This window comes from Hyperolius riggenbachi, chromosome 11 (genome assembly GCF_040937935.1).
Source record: "Hyperolius riggenbachi isolate aHypRig1 chromosome 11, aHypRig1.pri, whole genome shotgun sequence".
Lineage (NCBI taxonomy): Eukaryota > Metazoa > Chordata > Amphibia > Anura > Hyperoliidae > Hyperolius > Hyperolius riggenbachi.
Genome location: NC_090656.1, coordinates 144450878 through 144477043, shown reverse-complemented (window position 1 = coordinate 144477043; position 26166 = coordinate 144450878). Strand labels below are relative to the sequence as shown.

Genomic DNA, 26166 nt, shown 5'->3' with positions numbered 1-26166 from the left:
ATGCATGCGTTCAATACCATTTCACTTTTTGCACTGTAAAATTGACAAAATGAACTTGAATCATTCTTCCATTCACAGACCAGGGCTTCCATCTCTCCCCTCTCGAATGGAGGATCCCATGCATACTTAACAGCGAAACATTTAGGCTGATCACAGTCTGCAGATATGATTGTGGCAGGCACATGTATAGGGTTAATTAGCAGGTGATTGGCAGATTCCTTATTCTTAAGAATTTCCAATACCTGTAGCAAGTGTTGAACTGTAGTGTATGCAAACTTCCCTTGGTTCACAAATAAGTTGATTTGTTCAATACTCTGTAATATCTCATCATAATCATACTCAGATAATTCTTTTAAACAAAAATCTTTATTTTCCCTAGCCAGGGAGGAAAGTTCATTAGTAGTTTCATAAGTCCATTTAACTCCCCTGAAAGACAATTGCATTTCATTATCTGTTAATGGCAGAATCTCATTATAGGTCTCAGTCGCTAAGGATAACGATTCTGCAGATTGGACACGTCTCTTAGAACGTTTGCGTTTTGCCTTTGACCTTGCGGTTTTTGGTGATTTATTCAAAGCTGCAGGAAAATTATCAGTAACACTTTCTGCTTGCTGCTCATTCTTGCAAGCAATTGAAGGAGCAGCTGATTGGCCTGCTGCCAGGAGTTCATTAAGAGGAAAAGGCAATGGATCTATGCGCAACCAGTTATGGATCACAAACGCTAGAAATTCCAGCGGTCTATCTTTCAAATCGGAATGATTGAGAACATCAAATGCCCACTGGAATAATTCCCCTTTAAACAAAATATAACTTAGTTGGAGTGCCCAGGTTGAAACAGGAGTCGCTTGGAGATCAGGATTGGTCAGGAACCTGGCACATTCAGAGAAAAACTCATTTTCTGTTTCAGAGCTAAGTTCTTCAAATTTCTTAAAGGAACAGGAACCATAATTAACAGTGTCATACTTTCTGGGAATCCCCCCCACAATGGGGATTGGTAATGGGGTTTTCATAATGTAAGGCTTGGTGGTGTATTCTCCACAGTCAGCATGCAACGCATGCAACGCATGAGCTGGCGTGGAGGAGGTACACACACTAGCACAAGGAAACAGGCTATCCCTAGTATAGTGGAGGGGAGGACTGACTCCAATAGGAGATTGTGGCGCACAGAGCCGGTGCAGATCTGACAGCCACAAACAATGCTTTCGTTCGTTATAACGTCTCAGCGCAAAGTAGCGCTGAGCGCATAAACCAGAACTGAGGAGATCAGGACAGGTAGACAGAATGAACGCTTGCTAGCTAGCGGCTACTTAGCGACAGCAAGCGTCCAAAACCAGACAGACTGGAATGAGGCAGCCAATGCGATGCGGCGATGGCGTGCCTCACAAAGACAGGACAGGATAGTCAGAAAACAGCAGGATTAAGATAGATAAACGTAACACAGATAAATATACAATAAGTATGTTTTCCTAGCGTATTACAATTACAGCTATCAATGAAACTATTTGTAACGTCTGACTAACATATGTATATATCGGCAATGAACCGATATATGACATAAGCAGGAACGCTGACTAGGAATGGAGTAATACAGGGAACAGGACTCAGAAGGATTCGCTATCTCTTCGCAGAGATGAACGCAATCCACAAACGGTAACAGAACAGGATTCAGAAGGATTCGTTATCTCTTCGCAGAGATGAACGCAATCCACAAACAGGAACAGAACAGGATTCAGAAGGATTCGTTATCTCTTCGCAGAGATGAACGCAATCCACAAACAGGACCAGGAACAGGATAACTAGCTCAGCACGGGTGTTCACGGTACGCGCAAACTACCAAAACGTGCTGGAAAACTGACTAACTGCACACAGGATATAAACAGTTCGTGTACGTATACATCAGCGACACTGATGTATTAACGTAACACAAATACAAGAAAAATAATAAACGTGCTGGTATGCATATATATTGGCAATGAACCAATATATGATGCAAAGACCAGCAAAGTATCTTTATAACAAGAAACACGATCGGGGGCTAAAGCGACAGCAAGACAGGCTTAAGCTGAAGCTATGAAAACCCAAGGAAACCCTGCAGGAAGCAGATCTTTATACTGAGGTCATCCAATGGGAGCAGACATGCAGATTCCCACACAGGTGAATGATAATCAGTCACAAGCTGACAGCAGGGAAAAACAGACAAAGCTATACAGCTTGCATGGAAATAGATCAGAACTGCCTGAGCTGCAGCACTACTTCCAGCAATAGCTGCTGCAGCAGCGATCATTACAAGGTCTCTGAACAGCAGCTTTCCCTTCTCTAATTAATACAGGCACACGAATTGAGTGAAAAGCCTGACACTGCCTCCCTTTTATAAGGGGGGAGGGAGTGGCTCCAGGAGGGAGTGTAGCCTGATTGGCTACAATGTGCCTGCTGACTGTGATGTAGAGGGTCAAAGTTGACCCTCATGATGCACTATGGGGGCAAACCGAACTTCCGGAAAAGTTTGCGGTTCTCCGCGTTCGCGAACCCTGGAAGTTCGCCGGACACCGTTCACAGGCAAACTGTTCCGGCCATCTCTAATAATTACTAGAATATTAGAAGCAAAGAAAATATTCTCATATTTTTATTTTCAGTTATATAGTGTTTTTATAACATTGCATCATTCTGTAATATTTTCAGTTTCCCCATTACTCAGCAATCTAATTGATTTTTTACAGAGCAGGCTGTGAACTTTTGACCTGTCCTGAACTGTTCTCTGCAGAAGAAAAAGCCTGACAGCTGAGATAATAAACTTTAGATAACAGAGCTCTCTGCAACTTTGAAAGTGGTGGAGCTGAATGGCTTGTTTTGCATAGATAACCACTAGAGTGTCTTAACTCCTCCTGAACTGGAAACCATATTAGACTTACCATATTTTTCGGACCATAAAACGCACCGGACCATAAGATGCACCTAGGATAAAAATCAGGGAAAAAAATATACCAAACCTGGTGCGTCCATGGTGCAGTGGCATCTTATGGATCTTCACCCCACAATGATTATGTCCCCCTGTACTTCATGCCCCCCAGTACCTCTTGTATCCCCTCTTCTGTCCTCCTCCTGTGTTGTCTTCTCTGTCCACCTGTGTCCTCCACTGTCCCCATGTGTGGGCAGCATGGTGGTGTAGTGCTTAACACTCTTGCTTTGCAGCGCTGGTTCCCAGGTTTCAATCCCAGCCAGGGCACTATCTACAAAGAGTTTGTATGTTCTCCACCATGTCTTCATGGGTTTCCTCTGGGCGCTCCAGTTTCCTCACATTTCCCCAAAACAGACAGATAAGTTAATTGGCCATCTTCCCCTTTATGACCGCTTAATGGAGTGGGTTATAATTCCCTTTGTCACGGACATTGGGATCTGCATCATGTCTCAGCAGGAGATTGAACACTTCAGCATGACCAAAAGGACAGGCATTGTGGAAAGGGATAAGGCTGCCATTATCACTACTCTGCACGTTGTCAGTGCTTACTAGCTTTCTCACCCGTTTCAGGTCTCTGTGTCGTGCATGCCTCCAATAGGTCCCGGGCCGGCTTCCTGCCAGCCATGTTCTCTGATTGAGCAGAGCCCCAGCACAGCGGTGGCCGGACATCCTCCGAAAGCAGCCCCCACCTGACTGTCCAGGGCTTCCGTGCAGTGCCCGGTCACACAGGCTCGCTCTCTTGCTTTCACCTGGCTGGCTCAGCAACCCCCGAATTCATCCACGGCTCAGTCCCCCGTCCCTGGCACCCATGAGCCACCATGATTACCACTCTGTGGCGGTGCTCCACTCCCCGCACTCCATAACGAGTCAGTCCAAGAGGAGAGGAGGATCACAGCAGCAACGAGAAACGGGCATCCCGGAGCTTCCCCTGACCGTCCGTCACAGAAAAAAAATCAAGCTGGGCGCGTGCAGGAGAACGCATGCCAATTGGCTCAGTGATAGCACCTTTGTCCCGCCCAAAAACACCATCGCTGCCAGTCACTTAGCGGCAGCTGTGACTGACAGTGCTGCTCACCATTCAGCCGCAGCCCTGTCAGGAGTGACAGGGATTCCCACCACTCAGCCTCAGCCCTGTCAGGAGCCTCTTTCCACCGGCTTCTGTGCATACCAGAAGCCTTGCTCGCTGTCTCCCGGCCTGCATTTTCTTTCTGCGCTGCTCCTCGTGGGATCTCACAAGCCACAGCCTGCCCGATGTCCCCTAAGCCTGGTCAGCTGCCAAGTCACATTGACCAGTGGCAGCCGACCTCTGCAGGTATGTGGCTAGACACAAGATAAAATTGCGGGGGATAAAATTGCGTCTTATGGTCCGAAAAATACAGTATGTCTCTGCTTCCAATGTTTTATTTCTTAGCTGTACTACACATACAAATCATTATATCATAATTTTTTTTCTCGCTTCAGTGTCTCTTTAAGTTAGTTGTTGAACTTGTAGTCATTAGTCAGTGTAGTCAGTGACAGACTTGTACTGTAGTGTGCCATAGCTTAGCTGTGCTTAGTGCAGGCAGGCACTAGGCCTGTAGGTAGGGAGGGTAGGGGTTAGGGATTGGGTTAGTCAGTGTACTGTTTGTAGTCAGTGTAGGGTCACCGTGCTCTACTATTATCCAGCAGCAGCAGCCCAACACTGTGTCCCCTCATCAGTGTCTGAATCTGCTATTGCCTGCAGTCTGACTCTGTGTGAACTATTGTGTAGTTAATTTGTTCTTACATAGAGCGTGACTGTATTTGTAGACAGCAGGTCTTGTTTTCAGTAGTACTTGCGCCGTCTGTTACACTGCTACAATTATCCAGCAGCAGCCCAGCACTGTGTCCCCTTGTCAGTGTCTGAATCTGCTACTGCCTGCTGTGCGACAGTCAGACTCTGTGTGAACTGTTGTGTAGTTCACTTGTTCCTACATAGAGCGTGACTGTATTTGTAGACAGGTATTTTCAGTACTTGCACCTTCGGCGTATTTTTTCTTCCTTTACTGTCAGTTTAAAAAAAAAATCAATAAATAAAGTCCCGTTATATTCTGGGTGTCCTCACACACTTACTATTGATTGACAGTAAAAAGCAGGACACTTTCCTCCGTAAATATTGTGCACAGAATCATGTCTTTCAATTAAATACATCAATATGCTGCGCCACCTGTATAATGATTGCACAAACCCAATGTCCACAATCGATTGTTACCAATGTCCTGTTCTAGTGCGCTATGGTCAGTCCACTTGAATCTGTACAACACCACATTAATAATCCACTGCGCTCTCCCAGGATCCTGCAAAGATTGCTTCACATAGCGTAAATCTGTTTCATCTCTCAGGAGGGCAAACTTCAAAACTTCTGTGCAGGTGACAAACGGTGCAATACTGTGTTCCCACCACCTCATCAAACAAGAGGCTCACCAGATCCAAACCACCTATCTGCAGGTGACAATCTCACTCAAATCGTGTGTCTCACCCCGCTCATCAGTGATCCTCACTCAGCATCAACTTGTAAAATCAGGCCTTTTTAACAAAACAAATTTAAAAACTTAATTGTGCAGTATATCCATACAATTCTAATATCTCAACTGCACTTCTCGCACACTCCAGCAACTTACAAGCTTAAAAGATGGATGGTGTGCTACAGAGGTGGATCTCCCAGGCTTAGCGTCCAACACTCCGTATAGTATCCGCGGCGTCCCACGCTCCCAGCCCTGTGCACCCACCTAGGTCCTTCCGCGTTCCACCTCCACTCCGGACGTGCGTCAGGCATACTGGCTCCAACCTACGCGTTTCGTCATCAAGACTCATCAGGGGCCCGAAAAGAATCCTCTCTGGGTGTTTTAGAGGTGTTGTCCACTCATCCTCCTCCAATGATACCACCGCCAAGTGCCATTGGGCCTCATCAGTCATCAGCTGCCTGTATGGTTGTAGTTTGCTAGGGACTGTCTTGGGCCTCTGTGATTGCTTAAAGTGTATTTCCGTCATTAAAACAAATTAATACCGTTATTAATAACCGCATTTAATGTGATAATTTTTTCTATAACTTTAAAGTAAATTTTCTCAAAAACTAAAAGTCCTTTTTGAATTTTTATTTAAAGTTTAGCCACTTCTCACCTCTATATTCCATGCAATTTTGGTCATTATAGCATGTATGGGGGCTTTGCTATTAACCGTTAAATTCAGTTCTGGATCACAGCCGTGATTTTACTTCAAATCGGAATTGCGAGTCAAGTCGGAATCACGATCATGGCTTATCCGGAATCCGATACTGCCGTGAACGGAACTACTCGTATCCGTGATCAGGCGTATCCGAGCACCACCGGAGGCCAGGGCTGCACAGGCGCAGTAGCCCACCAACTGTCAGTCAAACGAAACTAAGCCGTGGCGGGAGGTTGCTTGCGCTATTACCTTAAATGAATCAACCCCCATATGTACTAATGCAGCATGGATATAAAAGTGTTGTCTAACACTATAAAACATTAACCCCTCATACCTTCTCTCCTCCAATAAATAGTATATCTCTTTATATCATTGGTAGGTGAGGGGAATGAGGCTAGGGATTACCTAACAAATACAATGTGGTGCAAAAGTATTCGGCCCCCTTGAAGTTTTCCACATTTTGTCACATTACTGGCACAAACATGCATCAATTTTATTGGAATTCCACGTGAAAGACCAATACAAAGTGGTGTACATGTGAGAAGTGGAACGAAAATCATACATGATTCCAACATTTTTTTTACAAATAAATAACTGCAAAGTGGGGTGTGCGTAATTATTCGGCCCCCTGAGTCAATACTTTGTAGAACCACCTTTTGCTGCAATTACAGCTGCCAGTCTTTTAAGGTATGTCTCTACAAGCTTTGCACATCTAGAGACTGAAATCCTTGCCCATTCTTCTTTGCAAAACAGCTCCAGCTCAGTCAGATTAGATGGACAGCGTTTGTGAACAGCAGTTTTCAGATCTTGCCACAGATTCTTGATTGGACTTAGATCTGGACTTTGACTGGGCCATTCTAACACATAGATATGTTTTGTTTTAAACCATTCCATTGTTGCCCTGGCTTTATGTTTAAAGGGGAACTGAAGAGAGAGCTATATGGAGGCTGTTATGTTTATTTCCTTTTAATCAATACCAGTTGCCTGGCAGCCCTGCTGGTCTATTTCTATGCAGTAGTATCTGAATAAAACCAGAAACAAGCATGCAGCTAGTCTTGTCAGATCAGACTTTAAAGTCTGAACCACTGAAACACCTGATCTGCTGAATGCTTGTTCAGGGGCTATGGTTAATAGTATTAGAGGCAGAGGATCAGCAGGGCTTCCAGGTAACTGGTATTGCTTAAAAGGAAATAAACAGGACAGCCTCCATATACCTCTCTCTTCAGTTCCCCTTTAAGGTCAATGTCCTGCTGGAAGGTGAACCTCCGCCCCAGTCCCAAGTCTTTTGCAGTCTCCAAGAGGTTTTCTTTCAAGTTTGCCCTGTATTTGGCTCCATCCATCTTCCCATCAACTCTGACCAGCTTCCCTGTCCCTGCTGAAGAGATGCACCCCCCGAGCATGATGCTGCCACCACCATATTTGACATTGGGGATGGTGTGTTCAGAGTGATGTGCAGTGTTAGTTTTCTGCCACACATAGCGTTTTGCATTTTGGCCAAAAAGTTCCATTTTGGTCTCATCTGACCAGAGCACCTTCTTCCACATGGTTGCTGTGTCCCCCACATGGCTTGTGGCAAACTGCAAACGGGACTTCTTATGCTTTCTGTTAACAATGCCTTTCTTCTTGTCACTCTTCCATAAAGGCCAACTTTGTACAGTGCATGACTAATAGTTGTCCTATGGACAGATTCTCCCACCTGAGCTGTAGATCTCTGCAGCTCGTCCAGAGTCACCATGGGCCTCTTCACTGCATTTCTGATCAGCGCTCTCCTTGTTCGGCCTGTGAGTTTAGGTGGATGGCCTTGTCTTGGTAGGTGTACAGTTGTGCCATACTCCTTCCATTTCTGAATGATCGCTTGAACAGTGCTCCGTGGGATGTTCAAGACTCTGGAAATCTTTTTGTAGCCTAAGCCTGCTTTAAATTTCTCAATAACTTGATCGCTGACCTGTCTTGTGTGTTCTTTGGACTTCACGGTGTTGTTGCTCCCAATATTCTCTTAAACAAACCTCTGAGGCCCTCACAGAGCAGCTGTATTTGTACTAACATTAGATTACACACAGGTGCACTATATTTAGTCATTAGCACTCATCAGGCAATGTCTATAGGCAATTGACTGCACTCAGATCAAAGGGGGCCGAATAATTATGCACACACCACTTTGCAGTTATTTATTTGTAAAAAATGTTTGGAATCATGCATGATTTTCATTCCACTTCTCATGTGTACAGCACTTTGTGTTGGACTTTCATGTGGAATTCCAATAAAATTGATTCATGTTTGTGGCAGTAATATGACAAAATGTGGAAAACTTGAAGGGGGCCGAATACTTTTGCAACCCACTGTAACAATAACATTTCTATAGTGCTTTTCTCCCATAGGACCGAAAGCACTTAAGCTCTCTCAGATTGAGTAGTTAGTAGGATGAAATATTCACACAACAAAAATTATATTTCTGCAAATGGCAAACTGAACAGGTGAGTTTTCAGTCTGGATTTAAACACGTTCAGAGATGGAGCTGTCCTGATCTGGTGAGGTAAGAATTTCCATAACTTAGGAGCAGCATGACAGAAGGCTCTGGGACCAAAAGTTTCCAGGTATGACTAGATTATTAGAACCTGTGGATCTGAGATTGCAGGGATTGCTACACAGCTGTAACATTTCTCTCATGTATCCAGGGCCCAGATAATGTAATGATTTAAATGTCAGTAGGCCGATCTTGAATAGGCCCCTCCATATTATAGGTAGCCAGTGAAGGGAGTCCAGGACTGGTGTTATGTGGCAGTGACGGGGTTGGTTGGACAGTCTGGCAGCAGTATTCTGTATCAGCTGTAGGTCTGGGAACGCGAAGAATCACTCGCGTTCCCATGCCTGTCGAGTTCTGAGGGCGAAACCGGAAGTGGTCGCCGGCGAGGACGGGAGGATCTCCGAGGCACGGCGAGGGCACCGATCGGCTGCAGGGGGCTAAGGGAAGCCCCAGGCGAGTAAATGTCATTTTTTTGCCACACTTAAGGTTACCTTTAAGTTGTTTATAATAAGGTGAAAGTGCTGTAAAAGGTGCTCAATTACAAAAAACGACATGTTTCTCCTAAACGGCTTTGTCAGGGTGCGTATTACAGCAACAAACATATATCTCCACCACCCACCATAGCCTCAGCAAATGTCTATGCATCAAAGGGCCCTTTTCCACTGTTGCACGTGCTTCCGCCCGCTATCGCGCTGCTTATATTCAAGCAGAAATTTCCATTAGCCGTGATTGTGCCATTTATCTGTCAGGAACCGAGCAGGATTTCATCAAGAATCACGCAGCCCAATGTATGCAGTGAAAAAACAACACGCAGTAGTGGGAAATGAACACCGCAATTTACTTGTAAATCGCGGTGCTTTAGCTATCAGCAAAACAGCTGCAACCCTATTCATTACCTGACATGCCAGGATCTAGTTTTTTCCCAGAGTCAGTTATATTGGAATTACAGTAATACCTAGCATTTTGTTGGAGCTCTAAGCCTCACTTAATGCCAAGATTCCTTCACCAATTGAACTAGCCCTAAATACAGTAGGAGCAAAGATAACTACACACACAGCAACAATCTCCATGTTCCGGGATTGCTCTTAATGCAGGCTTTCTTGTTGAAAATTTGTGGTGGAGGCGCCTGGTATGCATGAACTATTAAACTATAATTGAAAAAAGGATATGAAATTTTTTTCAGTGTAACTGGAAACAAAAATGTATTAAACGCAAGTATAACACAACATATTTCACAGATCCTTGCCTGCTTCCCCAAGTCAGTTCATCAGCACAAGTGCCTTAGTTGAGACTGTAGTGAGTGTGAGCACCTCTATATGGACTGTTTGTATGCTCAAGATGCTTTTAAAGTGGACCTGAACTCTTGCACAGGACAGAAGGGCAACATAGAGAAATGCACCCTGTATGTATTTAATTACTTGCCGACCGGCTAACGGCAATGGGTGTGGGCAATTGGCGTCAAGCCCTGGGGCTCAAATTTGAATGAGATCGTGCACGCGCATCTCGTGCTCGGAGGGCGGAGCTCCGCCCCCTCTTCAGTCTCCGGGCGGCTGTTGCCGCTCGGGAGACTGTTAGATGGCATGATCGCCGTCTATTTACTTGTACAACGTTGCGATCAGCAGCAGCGCTGTACTGGGGACAAGAGAGCGATCGGCTCTCGTAGACAGAAGTCTATGACAGCCGATTGCATGATTGGCTGGGTGCAGGGAGGGAGGGAGGGAATAAAAAAAAAAAAAAAAGCATATTTTGTTTAAAAAAACGGAGATAAATATTTATTTTAAAAAAAAACTTGGGGGCGATCAGACCCCACCAACAGAGAGCTCTGTTGGTGGGGGGAAAAGGGGGGGGGGGGGAATCACTCGTGTGCTGTGTTGTGCGGTCCTGCAGCTTGGCCTTAAAGCTGCAGTGGCCATTTTAGTTAAAATGTGCCTGGTCTTTAGGGGGGTTTACCACTGTGGTCCTCAAGTGGTTAAAGAATTTAGCCTGTCTAATTCCCCCTCATCTTTGTCTAATCACAAGTTGTAATATGATCGCACACCTGTGTCAGCTGGTTGTCATAGCAGATTCACTCATTGGAAAGCACAGGATATTAACAATATCTCTGCTTCCATGAAAGCAGGACTTATGGTGGCCATACATGGTACAATAAAAACGTACGATTATCCCTTTTATTCGATCTAAATGATCGAATTGAATGAAAGTTGAAAATGTTTTTTTTTTCTATCAAAAAATTTGAACGATTATCCCGTTTTTTTTTTAGAAAAATCAGATTGGACATGCTGGAAAAATCTTTATATTCAATCTAACGGAATAATCAAACTAAATTATCTAATCGAAAAAAAATGAAAAATTGTACCATGTATGGCCACCATTAGAAACACTGCCAATTTATTTTAGGATTTGTATCAGCTGTTACAAAGAAATGTTTTTCTCTAAAGGTTATTACGGTATACTATTGTGAATCTTTTAGAGCAGAGAGGAAGTTCTGAGTACAGGACTGCTTTAAAAAGGACGCTATCTTTAAAAGCATCTTAACCCTCCTGGTGGTTTATTAAAATCCGCCAGGGGGCAGCACAGCCGTTTTTTTTTTAAAAAGGAGATCCCGTTCAAAGAACGCACGCAGCCCATATAGAGTAGCCCACGCTCCCTACAGTCTCAACTAAGACACTTTTGAACTGACCTGAGGAAGCAAGCAAGGACCTGTGAAACACGTCGTCTTATATTTTTTGTTTCCAGCTACACTGGTCTCTTTTGTCATCTGGAGAGGTAAGAATTTAACTTTTTTCAATTGCATACCTCCCAAATTTTTTAGATTAGAAAGAGGGACACTTACGTCACAGTCATGTATACCAGAAAGATATCTTCAGAAAAATATGTTGTTTTATAATTCAAACCACACTGGTCCTTTCTATCCTGGCTTATTTTCCTTCATATTAACACATGAAATTAAGAACTATATAAATTTAAAGGATGGGAATAAAGTTCAGAGTCAATTAAACACATTTTTTGAGTAGAAAAATACATATATTTACATAGCTCTGTACATGAGTCCTGAAAGAGGAACAAATGAGTAAGAAAGAGGAACAGCAGGACATGGCTCCCAAAGAGGCACTGTCCCTGCAAAAGAGGGACAGTTGGGAGCTATGCAATTTAGTTTAATGCATACTGGGCATCTTTACCCCAGTTTTGTACCAGTTCTTACCTCCACAGGAGGTGTAGATTCTTGGGTTTCTAGACCTATAAACGTCAACTACAATCCAGGAATGCAACCAACTAGATCCTGTTCTTGTACTGTGACCTGGAAAACCGGGGATGGTCACTTTCCTGCAGGCCTAGACAGTGGTTGCAAGTTGTTGTAACCCACCTTTTTGAGTATATCACTACCACATCTTTTACATCTCAACCTACCAGATTATACTGCACCATCTGGCTCCCACACTCTCTCTTTTTGTTTAAGGTGACCTTGGGTTTCGGCAACCACAAAAATCTTTACTTGCAGAAAAAATAGGTATGATTCCACAGAATGTAGATTGTTTTCTGGGAGCACACTTGAATGTACTAAAAACTGAAATGTGCATTTCTGCATTTTCTGTGTGTTTTTGTATGCATTTGCATTTTTCATGCATTTTTGGTGCATTTGTGTTTTGCATTTTTCTCAATATTTTCCCATTTTTCCATGGAAAAAATATAGTATCATATTTCTTTAATTAAAAATGCATCAAAAATGCATGTCAAACACAGTAAAATGCACTTCATCTGCATCTCCATTGAAATACATTAAATGCGATTCATATGCTATTTACAGAAATATGCATCAAGATGGGCGCTCCACATTGGAAATGCAGAGTCATGCATTTTATATGCGGCCCATAGGATTCATTATGTGCAAAAACACATGTGTCTTTCACAACACAAGTAATTCTGCTAAGTTTGCTCTTAGCCACAGTATATAAATGTACATACTACCTTCTAGTTTATGGGTCTGTTGAGTTTGTGCCACTGAAATCTGCAAAAAGAAAAAGAGAGTTACAGTGAAGATCAGGTAAAAACAATGAAAGAATAGAAAGGAAAAAAAACATATACTGGTAGTACTGTTACAATTACTAGTTACATTTTTCTTATTTTGTTGAAGTCCCAGCCCCTATTTTTTTTAGCTCCCTTCCACAGCTTATTCCCTGCTTCCCTCTCAACTGTAAACAGCTCAGGATTTTTCCCCTATAACAGATATAATCTTAACACAGTAGCCAGACAGTCTGGCAAATACTCACTTCTTTGCTACAACAAATCTGAAGTCTGATACAGCATACATTATCTGTGGCTGCATAGTGACATTTTAGAGCTCACTAGTGTAAAGGTGACATCAACAGGCTGGAGTCCTCATAGAGGTATAAGCTTAGGGTCCTGCAGCACACCAGTTACAACATTCTGGAAAACTACATGATATCAAGCAGTGCACTATAAAGATACCGAGTCCAATTGTGTATTAGTATGCATAGTGGAACAAGAGGTTGATTTAAGGCCCATACACACGTCGGATTTAAGCGAACGACGGGTCGTTTGAACGTTCCGTCGTTCGCCCGCTAAATCGGGCGTGTGTACAGACTATCGTTCGCTTGATAAGAGTGAGTTTGAGCGATCCGCTCAAACTCACTCTTATCAAGCGAACGATAGTCTGTACACACGCCCGATTTAGCGGGCGAACGACGGAACGACGGGACGTTCAAACGACCCGTCGTTCGCGGAAATCCGACGTGTGTATGGTACTTTCCACACCTTGCTTAGCTTCTCATGAACTGTTAGCTCTCCTGAAATCTCTCTCTCCCCAGCAGCTCAAAAACCTCACAAACATTTAAATCCCATTCACATTTGCTTAATCTCTCCCTCCTGCTCTTACTTGCAGCTGGTGATATATCACCTAATCCCGGGCCACAGCCTGCTGCCAGACAAGTATCACCTGCTCACCTGCTTCCCACACTTCACAGCCCTCTGTCCACAAATAACCTCAACATCCATCCTCGCCCCAACCTTATTTCCATCCATCTCACCCACAAACAACTGCTCCCCTTCCCTGCGGTCTCTGGAATGCCACATCCGTCCACAATAAACTTACAGTGGTCCACGACCTCTTCCTCTCCAAATCCCTCACCATCCTTGCTCTCACTGAGACATGGCTCACCCCCTTTGACTCTGCCACAGAGGCGGCCCTCTCCTACGGTGGGCTTCACCTCAGTCACACCCCCAGACCAGACAACAGGAACGGGGAAGGGGTGGGTCTGCTCCTCTCCCCATCCTGCACCTTCTATGCCCTCACTCCACCTCACTCCCTACAATTCACATCATTCGAGGTCCACACTATAAGCCTCTACAATCCCCTCCCAGCCATTGTTGCAGTCTTATACCGCCCTCCGTCGAGCTCCACACCATAATTTCTCGATAACCTTGCCTCCTGGCTCCCACACGTTCTCTCCTCTGACCTCCCCACCATCATCCTCAGGGATTTCAATATTGCCATTGATAAACCCAACGACTCTGTCGCGACCCAGCTACTCACCATAGCCAACTCACTTGGCCTAGTACAACACACCAACACCCCCACCCACACTGCAGGTCACATTCTTGACCTTATATTTACTAAATCCACCACCATTACAGACCTTAACATCGTACCCTTCCCACCCTCAGACCATCACCTTCAACCTCCTCACAGAAGGCACCACTAAACTACCTGCCCAGCCACCTGGTCGATGGCAGCAAGTCCTACGCAAGCTCAACCCTAGTGTCCTTGCTGACCCCCTCCATGCCCTCTCCTCCACTCTTCCCACCCTAACCTGTCATAATCTTGCTGCAGCTCAGTATCACCAAACTCTCTCATCAGCCCTAGAGAAAGTTGTTCCCCCAATAGTCCGTCGCAACCGCCCCCCTAACCCCCAGCCCTGGCGCACTACCCATACTCGCAACCTCCAGAGGGTAACACGCGCCACTGAACGGAAATGGAGGAAAACTCAACTTAACCAGGATTTCCTATAGTACAAGACTAACCTGCTGCACTTCCACACTGCCCTTGCTGATGCAAAGCAAGCATACTTTACCAAGCTCATCAGAGCACAAGCTTCCAACCCCGGCGTCTTTTTGCCACTTTCAACTCCCTGCTTAACCCCCCCCCCCCCCCCCCCCCGCCCCTCCATTTCCTCCCTTCCTTCATCTGCCACAGATTTAGCCACCCACTTCACTAACAATTTTGTCTCCATCCGTCTGAAAATATCCAATCTTCAGTCTTCACCTCCCACCCTGTCCCAACCAGCTCCTCCTTCACCCTATCCTCCCCTCACCTCCTTCACTACTACTACCACTGAGGAAGTCAACCACCTACTGTAGACTTCCCATACTACTACCTCCACCCCTTGACCCCATCCCTTCTGATTTACTCCAGTCTCACTTCATGGATTTGGCCCCAGTCCTCAGTACCATGTTTAACCTTTCCCTATCCACAGGCACCTTCCCCTCAGACTTCAAGCAGGCCACTGTACTACCCCTGCTCAAGAAACCCTCCTTCGACCCCTCAGAACCCTCCAGCTACTGACCTATCTCCCTCCCCCCCTTTGCCTCAAAACTCCTTGAGTGTCTGGTTTACAAACGCCTGACCCAGAACCTCAATGCCAACTCACTGCTAGACCCACTGCAATCTGGATTTTGGCCCGCCCACTCAACCAAAACAGCTCTCACCAAAGTGGTCAATGACCTCGCCTTAGCTAAAGCTGAAGGTAAATACTCCATTCTCCTCCTCTTTGACCTTTCAGCAGCTTTTGACACAGTAGATCATCCCCTACTCTTCCAGTCCCTCCAGTCCATGGGCATTCACGACCTCGCCCTGAACTGGCTTTCATCCTACCTCTCCAACCGCTCCTTCACAACCTCCTTCAATGAGTCCTCATCCACCCCAACCACCTCTCGGTGGAAGTCCCCCAAGGCTCGGTCCTTGGCTAAAGATGTCCCGAACGGTTCGCCGGCGAACGGTTCCCAGCGAACTTCCGTGGTTCGCTATCGCGGCGAACTGGGAACTTTTCCGGAAGTTTGGTTCGCCCCCATAGTGCATCATGAGGGTCAATTTTGACCCTCTACAGCAGTCAGCAGGCACATTGTAGTCAATCAGGCTACACTCCCTCCTGGAGCCACTCCCACCCTTATAAAAGGCAGGCACCACCGGTTATTATACTCACTCGTGTGCCTGCAGTAAATAGAGAAGGGACAGCTGCTGCAGACTCTCTCATAGGGAAAGATTAGTTAGGCTCTTGTAGGCTTCTTAGCTTGCTCCTTGCTGATTCTTATTGCTAAAATAGCACTCCAAAACAGCTCTTTTGAGAGCTAATCTTGTTTTTGTGATCTATTTTTTTTTCTGTGTGTGTCCCACTGACACTTGTGTTGCATAGACAGCCTTGCTAATTCATACTGTGTGTGTGCCACTGCCAGCCAGGCCCAGCACATTCAGTGACTACCTGTGTGTGTGACAGGCAGCTGCACATTGTAATACCCAGTACTGCATATACCTACCTACCTGTTGTTCACAGTGCACCCACCTACCTATGTGAGCTGAGCGTACGCAGTGTTACTGTGCCTGTCCGCTACCTGTCTGTGTGTGACAGGTGCACATTGTAATACCCAGTACTGCATATACCTACCTACCTACCTACCTACCTGTGGTTCACAGTGCACCCACCTACCTACGTGAGCTGAGCGCACGCAGCGTCACTGTGCCTGTCCGCTACCTGTCTGTGTGTGACAGGTGCACATTGTAATACCCATTACTGCATATACCTACTTACCTGTTGTTCACAGCGCACCCACCTAGCTACGTGAGTTAAACGCACGCAGTGTCACTGTGCCTGTCCGCTACCTGTATGTGTGTGACAAGTGCACATTGTAATACCCAGTACTGCATATACCTACCTGTTGTTCACAGTACACCCACCTACCTATGTGAGTGCACGCAGTGTCACTGTGCCTGTCCGCTACCTGTCTGTGTGTGTGTGACAGGTGCACATTGTAATACCCAGTACTGCATATACCTACCTACCAGTTGTTCACAGTGCACCCACCTACCTATGTGAGCGCACGCAGTGTCACTGTGCCTGTCCGCTACCTGTCTATGTGTGACAGGTGCACATTCTAATACCCATTACTGCATATACCTACCTATCTGTTCACAGTGCACCCACCTACCTATGTGAGCGCACGCAGTGTCACTGTGCCTGTTCGCTACCTGTGTGTGTGACAGGTGCACATTGTATTACCCAGTACTGCATATACCTACCTACGTGTTGTTCACAGTGCACGCACCTACCTACGTGAGTGCACGAAGTGTGATATACCGCTCCGTGCATACCTGTGTGACTGCACATTGTATTAGTCAAGTCAGTGCATACCATTCACTTCATCCCCCCGATATGGACACAACAGACAAAACAGCAGAGGTAGAGGCAGACCCAGAGGAAGGCCACCCGTCAGATCTGTGCGAGGTCGTGTTGATGTGATTTCGTGTGGCCCTCTACCAAAGTACAGTGCTCAGAAGAAGGCATGTCCCATCAACTCCCAAGGTTGTCAGGACATGGTTGACTATTTAACACAGAACACCTCATCTTCCGCAGGCACCAGCGCTACTACAAGCACCACATCCATTGCATTCGAAACTTCACAGGAGTTAATTGGTGGGGAATTAACTGATTCACAGCCATTATTGTTACAACCAGATGAAGGCGCTAAGCAAGTTACACCACCACATATGTCTGAGTTAGGAGGCGACACTATGGACGTAACATGTGAAAATGATGAAGTACCTGCTGTTGGTGCAGTTTATGAGGTGTCTGAGGCAAGCGAAGCTGGGCAGGATGATTATGCTGATGACGATGATACGGATCCCATGTATGTTCCCAATAGAGGAGATGAACAGGGGGACAGTTCAGAGGGGGAGTCAGAGAGGAGTAGGAGGAGGCGAGTTGATGAAAGAAGCATGGGGAGCTCATCATCAGAAACAGCTGGTGGCAGTGTCCGGCGCCATGTATCGCCACCTATGGACAGCCAGCCAACAAGCCCTTCAACGTCAGCTGCTGATGCCACCATAGTGCCATCACCCCATGGGGGGCTCAGCGGTTTGGACATTTTTTCATGTGTCTGCCTCAGATCGTAGCAATGCCATCTGTTGTCTCTGCCTCCAAAAATTGAGCCAGGGAAAGGCCAACACTCACGTAGGGACAAGTGCCTTATGAAGGCACATGGAGAAAAGGCACAAACTGCAATGGGAAGAGCACCTGAGCAAAAGCAGCACACAAAAGAAAAGCCACCCTCCTTATCCTCCTCCTTAAGGTGCAGCATCTTCAGCCGCTTTCTCCCTTGCACCTTCACAGCCACCCTCCTCCAGTCCGCCTCTCACCTTGAGTGGTTCCTGCTCCTCTGCCCACAGCACCCAGGTGTCTGTGAAGGAAATCTTTGAGCGGAAGAAGCCAATTTCTGCCAGTCATCCCCTTGCCCGGCATCTGACAGCTGGCGTGACGGAACTGTTAGCTCACCAGCTGTTACCATACAAGCTGGTGGACTCTGAGGCCTTTCGTAAATTTGTGGCCATTGAGACACCGCAGTGGAAGATGCCAGGCCGCAATTATTTCTCTAAAAAGGCAATACCCAAACTGTACCGTGAAGTGGAGAGGCAAGTGGTGTCATCTCTGGCACACAGCGTTGGGTCAAGGGTCCACCTGACCACGGATGCCTGGTCTGCCAAGCACGGTCAGGGCAGGTACATTACTTACACAGCCCATTGGGTCAACCTGGTTACTGATGGCAAGCAGGGAGTACGTGGCTGTGCAGCGGACCAACTTGTGACACCTCCATGGCTTGCAGGCAGGCCTCCTGCCACCTCCTCTCCTCCTGCTACATCCTCTTCGCTGTCATCGTCCTCCTCCTCCTTGGCTGAGTGGCAGTTCAACTCTACTGGTGCTGTGATCTCCTCTCCAGCTACACAGACCCAGCTCCCCAGGGCCTATGCTGCAGGCCAGGTACGACGGTGTCACGCCATCTTCGACATGTCTTGCCTCAAAGCGGAGAGTCACACTGGACCAGCTCTCCTGGCTGCTCTTAACAAACAGGTGGATCAGTGGCTGACCCCGCACCAGCTGGAGATCGGCAACATGCTTTGAATTTAGGAAAGCTGACACATGCACCCTGCATGGCACATGTGCTAAATCTAGTCATTCAAAGATTTGTGTCAAAATTAGAGATGTAGCGAACGGTTCGCCGGTGAACGGTTCCAGGCGAACTTAGGGGGTTCGCGTTCACCTGCACCAGGCGAACTTTTGCGGAAGCTCGATTCGCCCCATAATGCACTATGAGGGTCAACTTTGACCCTCTGCATCACAGTCAGCAGGCACATTGTAGCCTGCCCTGGAGCCCCACCCCCCCTTATATAAGGCAGGCTGCGGCGGCCATTAGCCTCACTCGTGTGCCTGCTAGAGACAGAGTAGGGACAGCTGCTGCAGACTTGTTCTTCTAGGGACAGATTAGTTAGGCTCTTGGCTGCTTATCTTGCTCCTGGCTGATTGTTATTGCTTTTATAGCACCCCTCAATAGCTCTTTTCAGAGCTCATCCTATACTTTTTTTTTCTGTGTGTCAAACTGACACTTTTGTTGCATGCACAGCCTTGCTAATTGATAGTGTGTGTGCCACTGCCAGCAGCCCAGCACATTCAGTGACTACCTGTGTGTGTGACAGGGAGCTGCACATTGTACTACCCAGTACTGCATATACCCCAGTACCTGTTGTGTTTACTTAACCCACCTCATCACTGCATATACCTAGCTTTGTGTTGAGTGAACCCAGCTCACTGCATCTAATTACCTGTTGTGTTGAGTAAACCCACCTGGCCACCTCACTGCATATAACTACCTGTTGTGTTGAGTGAGAACCCACCTCACTGCATCTTAAGTACCTTTACTGTTCAGTGAACCCAGCTCACTGCATTTAACTACCTGTTGTGTTGAGTGAGAACCCACCTCACTGCATCTTAAGTACCTTTACTGTTCAGTGAACCCAGCTCACTGCATCTAACTACCTGTTGTGTTGAGTGAGAACCCACCTCACTGCATCTTAAAGGGAAGGTTCAGGGAGGGTGGCTAAAAAATAAAAATCAATTTCCACTTACCTGGGGCTTCCTCCAGCCCGTGGCAGGCAGGAGGTGCCCTCGCCGCTGCTCCGCAGGCTCCCGGTGGTCTTCGGTGGGCGACCCGACCTGGCCAGGCCGGCTGCCAGGTCGGGCTCTTCTGCGCTCCAAGGCCCGGCACTTCTGCGTCCCACACCGGTGCGCTGACGTCATCGGACGTCCTCCGGGCTGTACTGCGCGGCGAGGGCACCTCCTGCCTGCCACGGGCTGGAGGAAGCCCCAGGTAAGTGGAAATTGATTTTTATTTTTTAACCACCCTCTCTGAACCTTCCCTTTAAGTACCTTTTACTGTTCAGTAAACCCAGCTCACTGGATCTTACTACCTGTTGTGTTGAGTGAGAACCCACCTCACTGCATCTTAAGTACCTTTTACTGTTCAGTGAACCCAGCTCACTGCATCTTACTACCTGTTGTGTTGAGTGAGAACCCACCTCACTGCATCTTAAGTACCTTTACTGTTCAGTGAACCCAGCTCACTGCATCTAACTACCTGTTGTGTTGAGTGAGAACCCACCTCACTGCATCTTAAGTACCTTTTACTGTTCAGTGAACCCAGCTCACTGCATCTTACTACCTGTTGCGTTGAGTGAGAACCCACCTCACTGCATCTTAAGTACCTTTACTGTTCAGTAAACCCAGCTCACTGCATCTAACTACCTGTTGTGTTGAGTGAAAACCCACCTCACTGCATCTTAAGTACCTTTACTGTTCAGTGAACCCAGCTCACTGCATCTAACTACCTGTTGTGTTGAGTGAACCCACCTCACTGCATATACCTAGCATCCCCCCGAGATGGACAAAATGGACAAACCAGGTAGAGGAAGAGGTAGAGGCAGACCCAGAGGAAGGTCACCAGGCACCGGCAGGTCTGTGGCTGTGCGAGGTGGTGTTGCTGTGATTTCGTGTGGACCTGGCCCAAAATACAGTGCTCAGAAGAAGGCATGTGCCATCACTTCCCAAAATCGTGAGGAGGTGCTTGAGTATTTAACACAGAACACCTCATCTCCCGCAGCCACCAGCGCTACAACAAGCACCACATCCGCTGCATTTGACACTTCGCAGGAGTTATTTGGTGGTGGTGGTGAAATCACTGATTCCCAGCCACTACTGCAACAACAACAAGAAGGCGCAGGTACACCACCTCATACATCTGAGTTAGGTGGCGATAGTATGGAGGAGGGGGATGATGAAGCACCTGAAGTTGGTGCAGTTGAGGAGGTGTCGGAGGAAAGCGCAGCTGGCCAGGAGGATTATGATGACGATTATACGGATACCACATATGTTTCCGGTAGAGGAGATGACCAGGGGGACAGTTCAGAGGAGGAGTCAGAGAGGAGTAGGAGGAGACGACTCCATGATAGAAGCAGAGGGAGCTCGTCCTCAGAAACAGCTTGGGGCAGTGTCCGGTGCCATGTATCGCCAGCTATGGCCAGCCAGCCAACATGCCCTTCAACGTCAGCTTCTGATGCCACCGTAGCGCCATCACCCCAGGGGGGCTCAGCGGTTTGGAATTTTTTTCACATGTGTGTCTCAGATCGGAGCAAAGCCATCTGTTGTCTCTGCCAGCAAAAATTGAGCCGTGGAAAGGCCAACACTCACGTAGGGACAAGTGCCTTACGAAGGCACCTGGAGAGAAGGCACAAACAGCTATGGCAAGAACACCTGAGGAAAAGCAGCACCCCTCAAAAGACAAGACACCCTCCTTCTCCTCTTCCTCCTTCAGGTGTATCGTCTTCATCAACTTTCTCCCTTGCACCTTCACAGCCACCCTCCTCCACACTGCCTCTTCCCTTCAGCGGTTCCTTCTCCTCTGCCCACAGCAGTACCCAGCTGTCCGTGAAGGAAGTATTTGAGCGTAAGAAGCAAATGTCTGCCAGTCACCCTCTTGCCCGGCGTCTGACAGCTGGCGTGGCGGAACTATTAGCTCGCCAGCTATTACCATACAAGCTGGTGGAGTCGGAGGCTTTCCGTAAGTTTGTGGCCATTGGTACACCACAGTGGAAGATACCAGGCCGCAATTATTTTTCACAAAAGGCCATACCCAAACTGTACCGTGCAGTTGAGAGGCAAGTGGTGTCATCTCTGGCACACAGCGTTGGGTCAAGGGTCCACCTGACCACGGATGCCTGGTCTGCCAAGCACAGGCAGGGCCACTACATTACATGCACAGCCCATTGGGTCAACCTGGTGACCGATGGCAGAAAGCAGGGAGTACGTGGCTGCGCAGCGGACCGACTTGTCACACCTCCACGGCTTGCAGGCAGGCCTCCAGCCACCTCCTCTCCACCTGCTACCACCGCTTCGCTGTCGTCATCCTCCTCCTCCTCCTTGGCTGGTGCCGCGATCTCTTCTCCAGCTACACAGCCCCAGCACCCCAGGGCCTATGCTGCATGCCAGGTACAACGGTGTCACGCAGTGTTAGACATGTCTCGCCTGAAAGCGGAGAGTCACACTGGAGCAGCTCTCCTGGCTGCTCTTAACAAACAGGTGGAGCAATGGCTGACCCCGCACAAGCTTGAGATCGGCAACGTGGTGTGTGACAATGGCAGCAATCTCATTGCTGCGTTGAATTTAGGAAAGCTGACACACATACCCTGCATGGCACATGTGCTGAATCTGGTCGTGCAAAGATTTGTGTCCAAGTATCCAGGCTTAGAGGACGTCCTGAAGCAGGCCAGGAAGCTGTGTGGGCATTTCAGGCGCTCTTACAAGGCCATGGCACGCTTTGTGGACATTCAGCGTAGAAACAACTTGCCGGTGAGACGCCTGATTTGCGATAGCCCGACTCGCTGGAATTCCACCCTGCTGATGTTCTCTCGCCTGCTAGACCAGGAAAAAGCCGTCACCCAGTACTTGTATCATTACAGTACAAGGACACAATCTGGGAGGATGGGGATCTTGTGGCCCAACAACTGGACACTGATGCGAAATGCATGCAGGGTCATGGAGCCCTTTGAAAAGGTGACCAAACTGGTGAGTCGCGATGAGGGCACCATCAGCGACTTGATCCCCTACGCCTACTTCCTGGAGCGTGCCGTGCGTAGAGTGGTGGATACAGCTGTGGAGGAGCATGAACGAGAAGAGTTACGGCAGCAGGAGTCGTGGGAGCCATTTACACCCGAACCCGATGTTCCCACAACACCTGCGGCAGCACAGAGGGGGGAGGAGGAGGAGGAAGAAGAGGAGTCGTGTGGGGAAGGAGAGGAGTCAGACTCTGATGATGGTGATGATGAGGAAGGTGTTTCTGTGGAGGAAGAAGAGGCGGCGGAAGAAGAACAACCGCGGCAGCCGTCACAGGGGGCTTCTGCTGCTCCATGTTCCCGTGGTATTGTTCGTGGATGGGGGGAGGAAGAGGAGTTGCGTCCCGTCACTGAGGAAGAGCAAGAGGAGATGGAGAGTACGTCTGCATCCAGCTTTGTGCAGATGGCCTCTTTCATGTTGTCCAGCCTGTTGAGGGACCCCCGTATAAAAAAACTCAAGGCGAATGACCTGTACTGGGTGGCCACGCTACTAGACCCTCTGTACAGGCACAAAGTGGCGGACCTGTTAACAACTCAACAGAAGGCGGAAAGGATGCAGCACTTGCAGAACAAGCTGTCGATGATGCTTTACAATGCGTTTAAGGGTGATGTGGCTGCACAACGCAATCAAGGTACCACTGGCAGTAACCCTCCTCCTCCCAAGTCCACGCAGGCAAGGACAGGACGCTCCAGCGATCTCAGGGTGATGTCGGACATGCGGACATTCTTTAGTCCAACTCCTCGCCATAGTCCTTCCAGATCCACCCTCCACCAACGCCTGGACCGGCAGGTAGCCGACTGCCTGGCCTTGAGTGTGGATGTAGACACTGCGAAAAGCGACGATGAACCCTTGGACTACTGGTTGCGCAGGCTTGACCTGTGGCCAGAGCTGTCCCAATTTGCCATACAACTTCTCTCTTGCCCTGCCGGCTGCCGCAAGCGTCCTGTCAGAAAGGACCTTCAGTGCAGCTGGAGGCATAGTCACCGAGAAAAGAAGTCGCCTAAGTCACGACAGTGTTCAGTACCTGACCTTTATCAAAATGAATGAGGAATGGATCCCGGAGGGCTACTGCGCGACCGAAGACTAAGTCAGTCCCCACACACAGCATCTCTGCCTGCAGACCGCTTGCCTTCTCCACCACCAAAAGGGTCCAGGACTCTAGGCGGATTCCTGAATTTTTAAGGCCGCTGCTAGCAGCGGCCGCTACACTAATTTTTCTGGTGTGTGCACATGCCTGCCTAATTTTTCTGGCTGCACTGCGGGCGGCTGCAACAAAAAAAAAAAGGCATGTACATGTGCCCATCCCCCTTCGTGATCATTACCTTGCCGCGGTAAAGGGGCTTGCGTATCACAATGAAGCAATGACCACCGGCTATTTGAGTGTCTCGGGTGGGGGTGGCACACAAAAGATAATAAGGTCGTTGCTTCATTGTGGTCAGACCAAATTTGATCAGCTGGACAGTCACTGTTGTTCTATCATTGAGCTACCACAGCCCGGCGACCATATGGGCTTGAAAAACGCCGCGGCCTACACTCTGGCCAAGGTGCGCACCAGTCCAGCACGGTCGTCACTACACAAACAGCTGTTTGCGGTGCGTTACACGGTGAGTTTGGTGTGTCAGTGTGAAGCAGAACTCTAATTACACTCCCTGATTGATGTATACCCATGCACGATGTTTGAAAGCACGTTAGGCCTGCAATTTAGCATTCAATGTGATTTCTGCCCTTAAAACGCTGCTTTGCGTCAAATCCAGATTTTTCCCCGGGACTTTGGGCATGTATCCCACTCCGCCATGCCCCCCTCCAGGTGTTAGACCCCTTGAAACATCTTTTCCATCACTTTTGTGGCCAGCATAATTTTTTCTATTTTTCAAAGTTCGCCTCCCCATTGAAGTCTATTGCAGTTCGCGAACTTTTACGCGAAAATCGGAGGTTCGTGACATCTCTAGTCAAAATACCCAGGCTTAGAGGACGTCCTGAAGCAGGCCAGGAAGTTGTGTGGGCATTTCAGGCGGTCTTACACGGCCATGGCACGCTTTGCTGACATTCATCGGAGAAAAAAACTTGCCGGTGAGACGCTTGGTATGTGATAGCCCGACTCGCTGGAATTCGCCCCTGGTCATGTTCTCTCGCCTGCTAGAACAGGAGAAAGCCGTCACCCAGTACCTCTACAATTTCTGTAGAAGGACACAATCTGGGGAGATGGGGATGTTCTGGCCCAACAACTGGACACTGATGCGAAATGCATGCAGGCTCATGCGGCCGTTTGAGGAGGTGACCAACCTGGTGAGTCGCAGTAAAGGCACCATCAGTGAATTGATCCCGTACGCATACTTCCTGGAGCATGCCATGCGTAGAGTGGTGGATCAAGCTGTGGAGGAGCGTGAAGAGGAACAGTTACAGCAGGAACATGTGGGTAGAAGGCCAAACGCTCTGAAACCCCAAAAAAATAACTATCCACTGGTGCAGGATCAGGTGAGCCAAACCATAGGATCCTCCTTCACTTTATGGCAGGAACAGTTGTGGGAGCAATTTACATCAGAATCAGATGTTTCCTCAACACCTGCGGCAGCACAGAGGGAGGAATAGGAGGAAGAGTCATGTGGGGAAGAGGAGTCAGACTCGGATGATGAGGAAGGTGTTTCTTTGGAGGAGGAGGCGACGGCAGAAGGAAAACCGCAGCAGGCGTCGCAGGGGGCTTGTTCTGACAGAGAAAATGCACATTGTGCTTCGTTGCTATTTTTCTTTCAGCATGGGAAAAATGCATTTAAAGGTATACTGTAGGGGGGTCAGGGGAAAATGAGTTGAACTTACCCGGGGCTTCTAATGGTCCCCCACAGACATCCTGTGCCCGCACAGCCACTCCCCAATGCTCCGGCTCCGCCTCCGGTTCACTTATGGAATTTCAGACTTTAAAGTCTGAAAACCACTGCGCCTGCGATGCCGTGTCCTCGCTCCCACTGATGTCACCAGGAGCATACTGCGCAGGCTTAGTATGGTCTGTGCCTGCACCGTGCGCTCCTGGTGACATCAGGGGAAGCGAGGACACGACTACGCAGGCGCAGTGGTTTTCAGACTTTAAAGTCTGAAATTCCAGAAGTGAACCGGAGGCGGGGCCGGAGCATCGGTTAGTGGCTGCGCGGGCACAGGATGTGTGCGGGGGACCATTAGAAGCCCCGGATAACTTCAACTCATTTTCCCCCGACCCTCCTACAGTATCCATTAAAGTGTGAACTGGGCTATCAACATTGGTTCTCAGTAGGGATGGTCAGAAATGT

The 26166-nt window shown here is 47.9% G+C and overlaps 1 protein-coding gene across 3 annotated transcripts in view; it reads right to left on the bottom strand.

The window, feature by feature from the left end:
- VEGFB (vascular endothelial growth factor B) overlaps positions 1-26166 on the bottom strand; it is a 582522-nt gene that overhangs the window by 461099 nt on the left and 95257 nt on the right. For all 3 annotated transcript variants that reach the window (XM_068259421.1, XM_068259419.1, XM_068259420.1), the window contains exon 3: positions 12630-12669. In XM_068259421.1, the coding sequence (XP_068115522.1) occupies positions 12630-12669 (40 nt within the window). The remainder of the gene's footprint in view (positions 1-12629; positions 12670-26166) is intronic.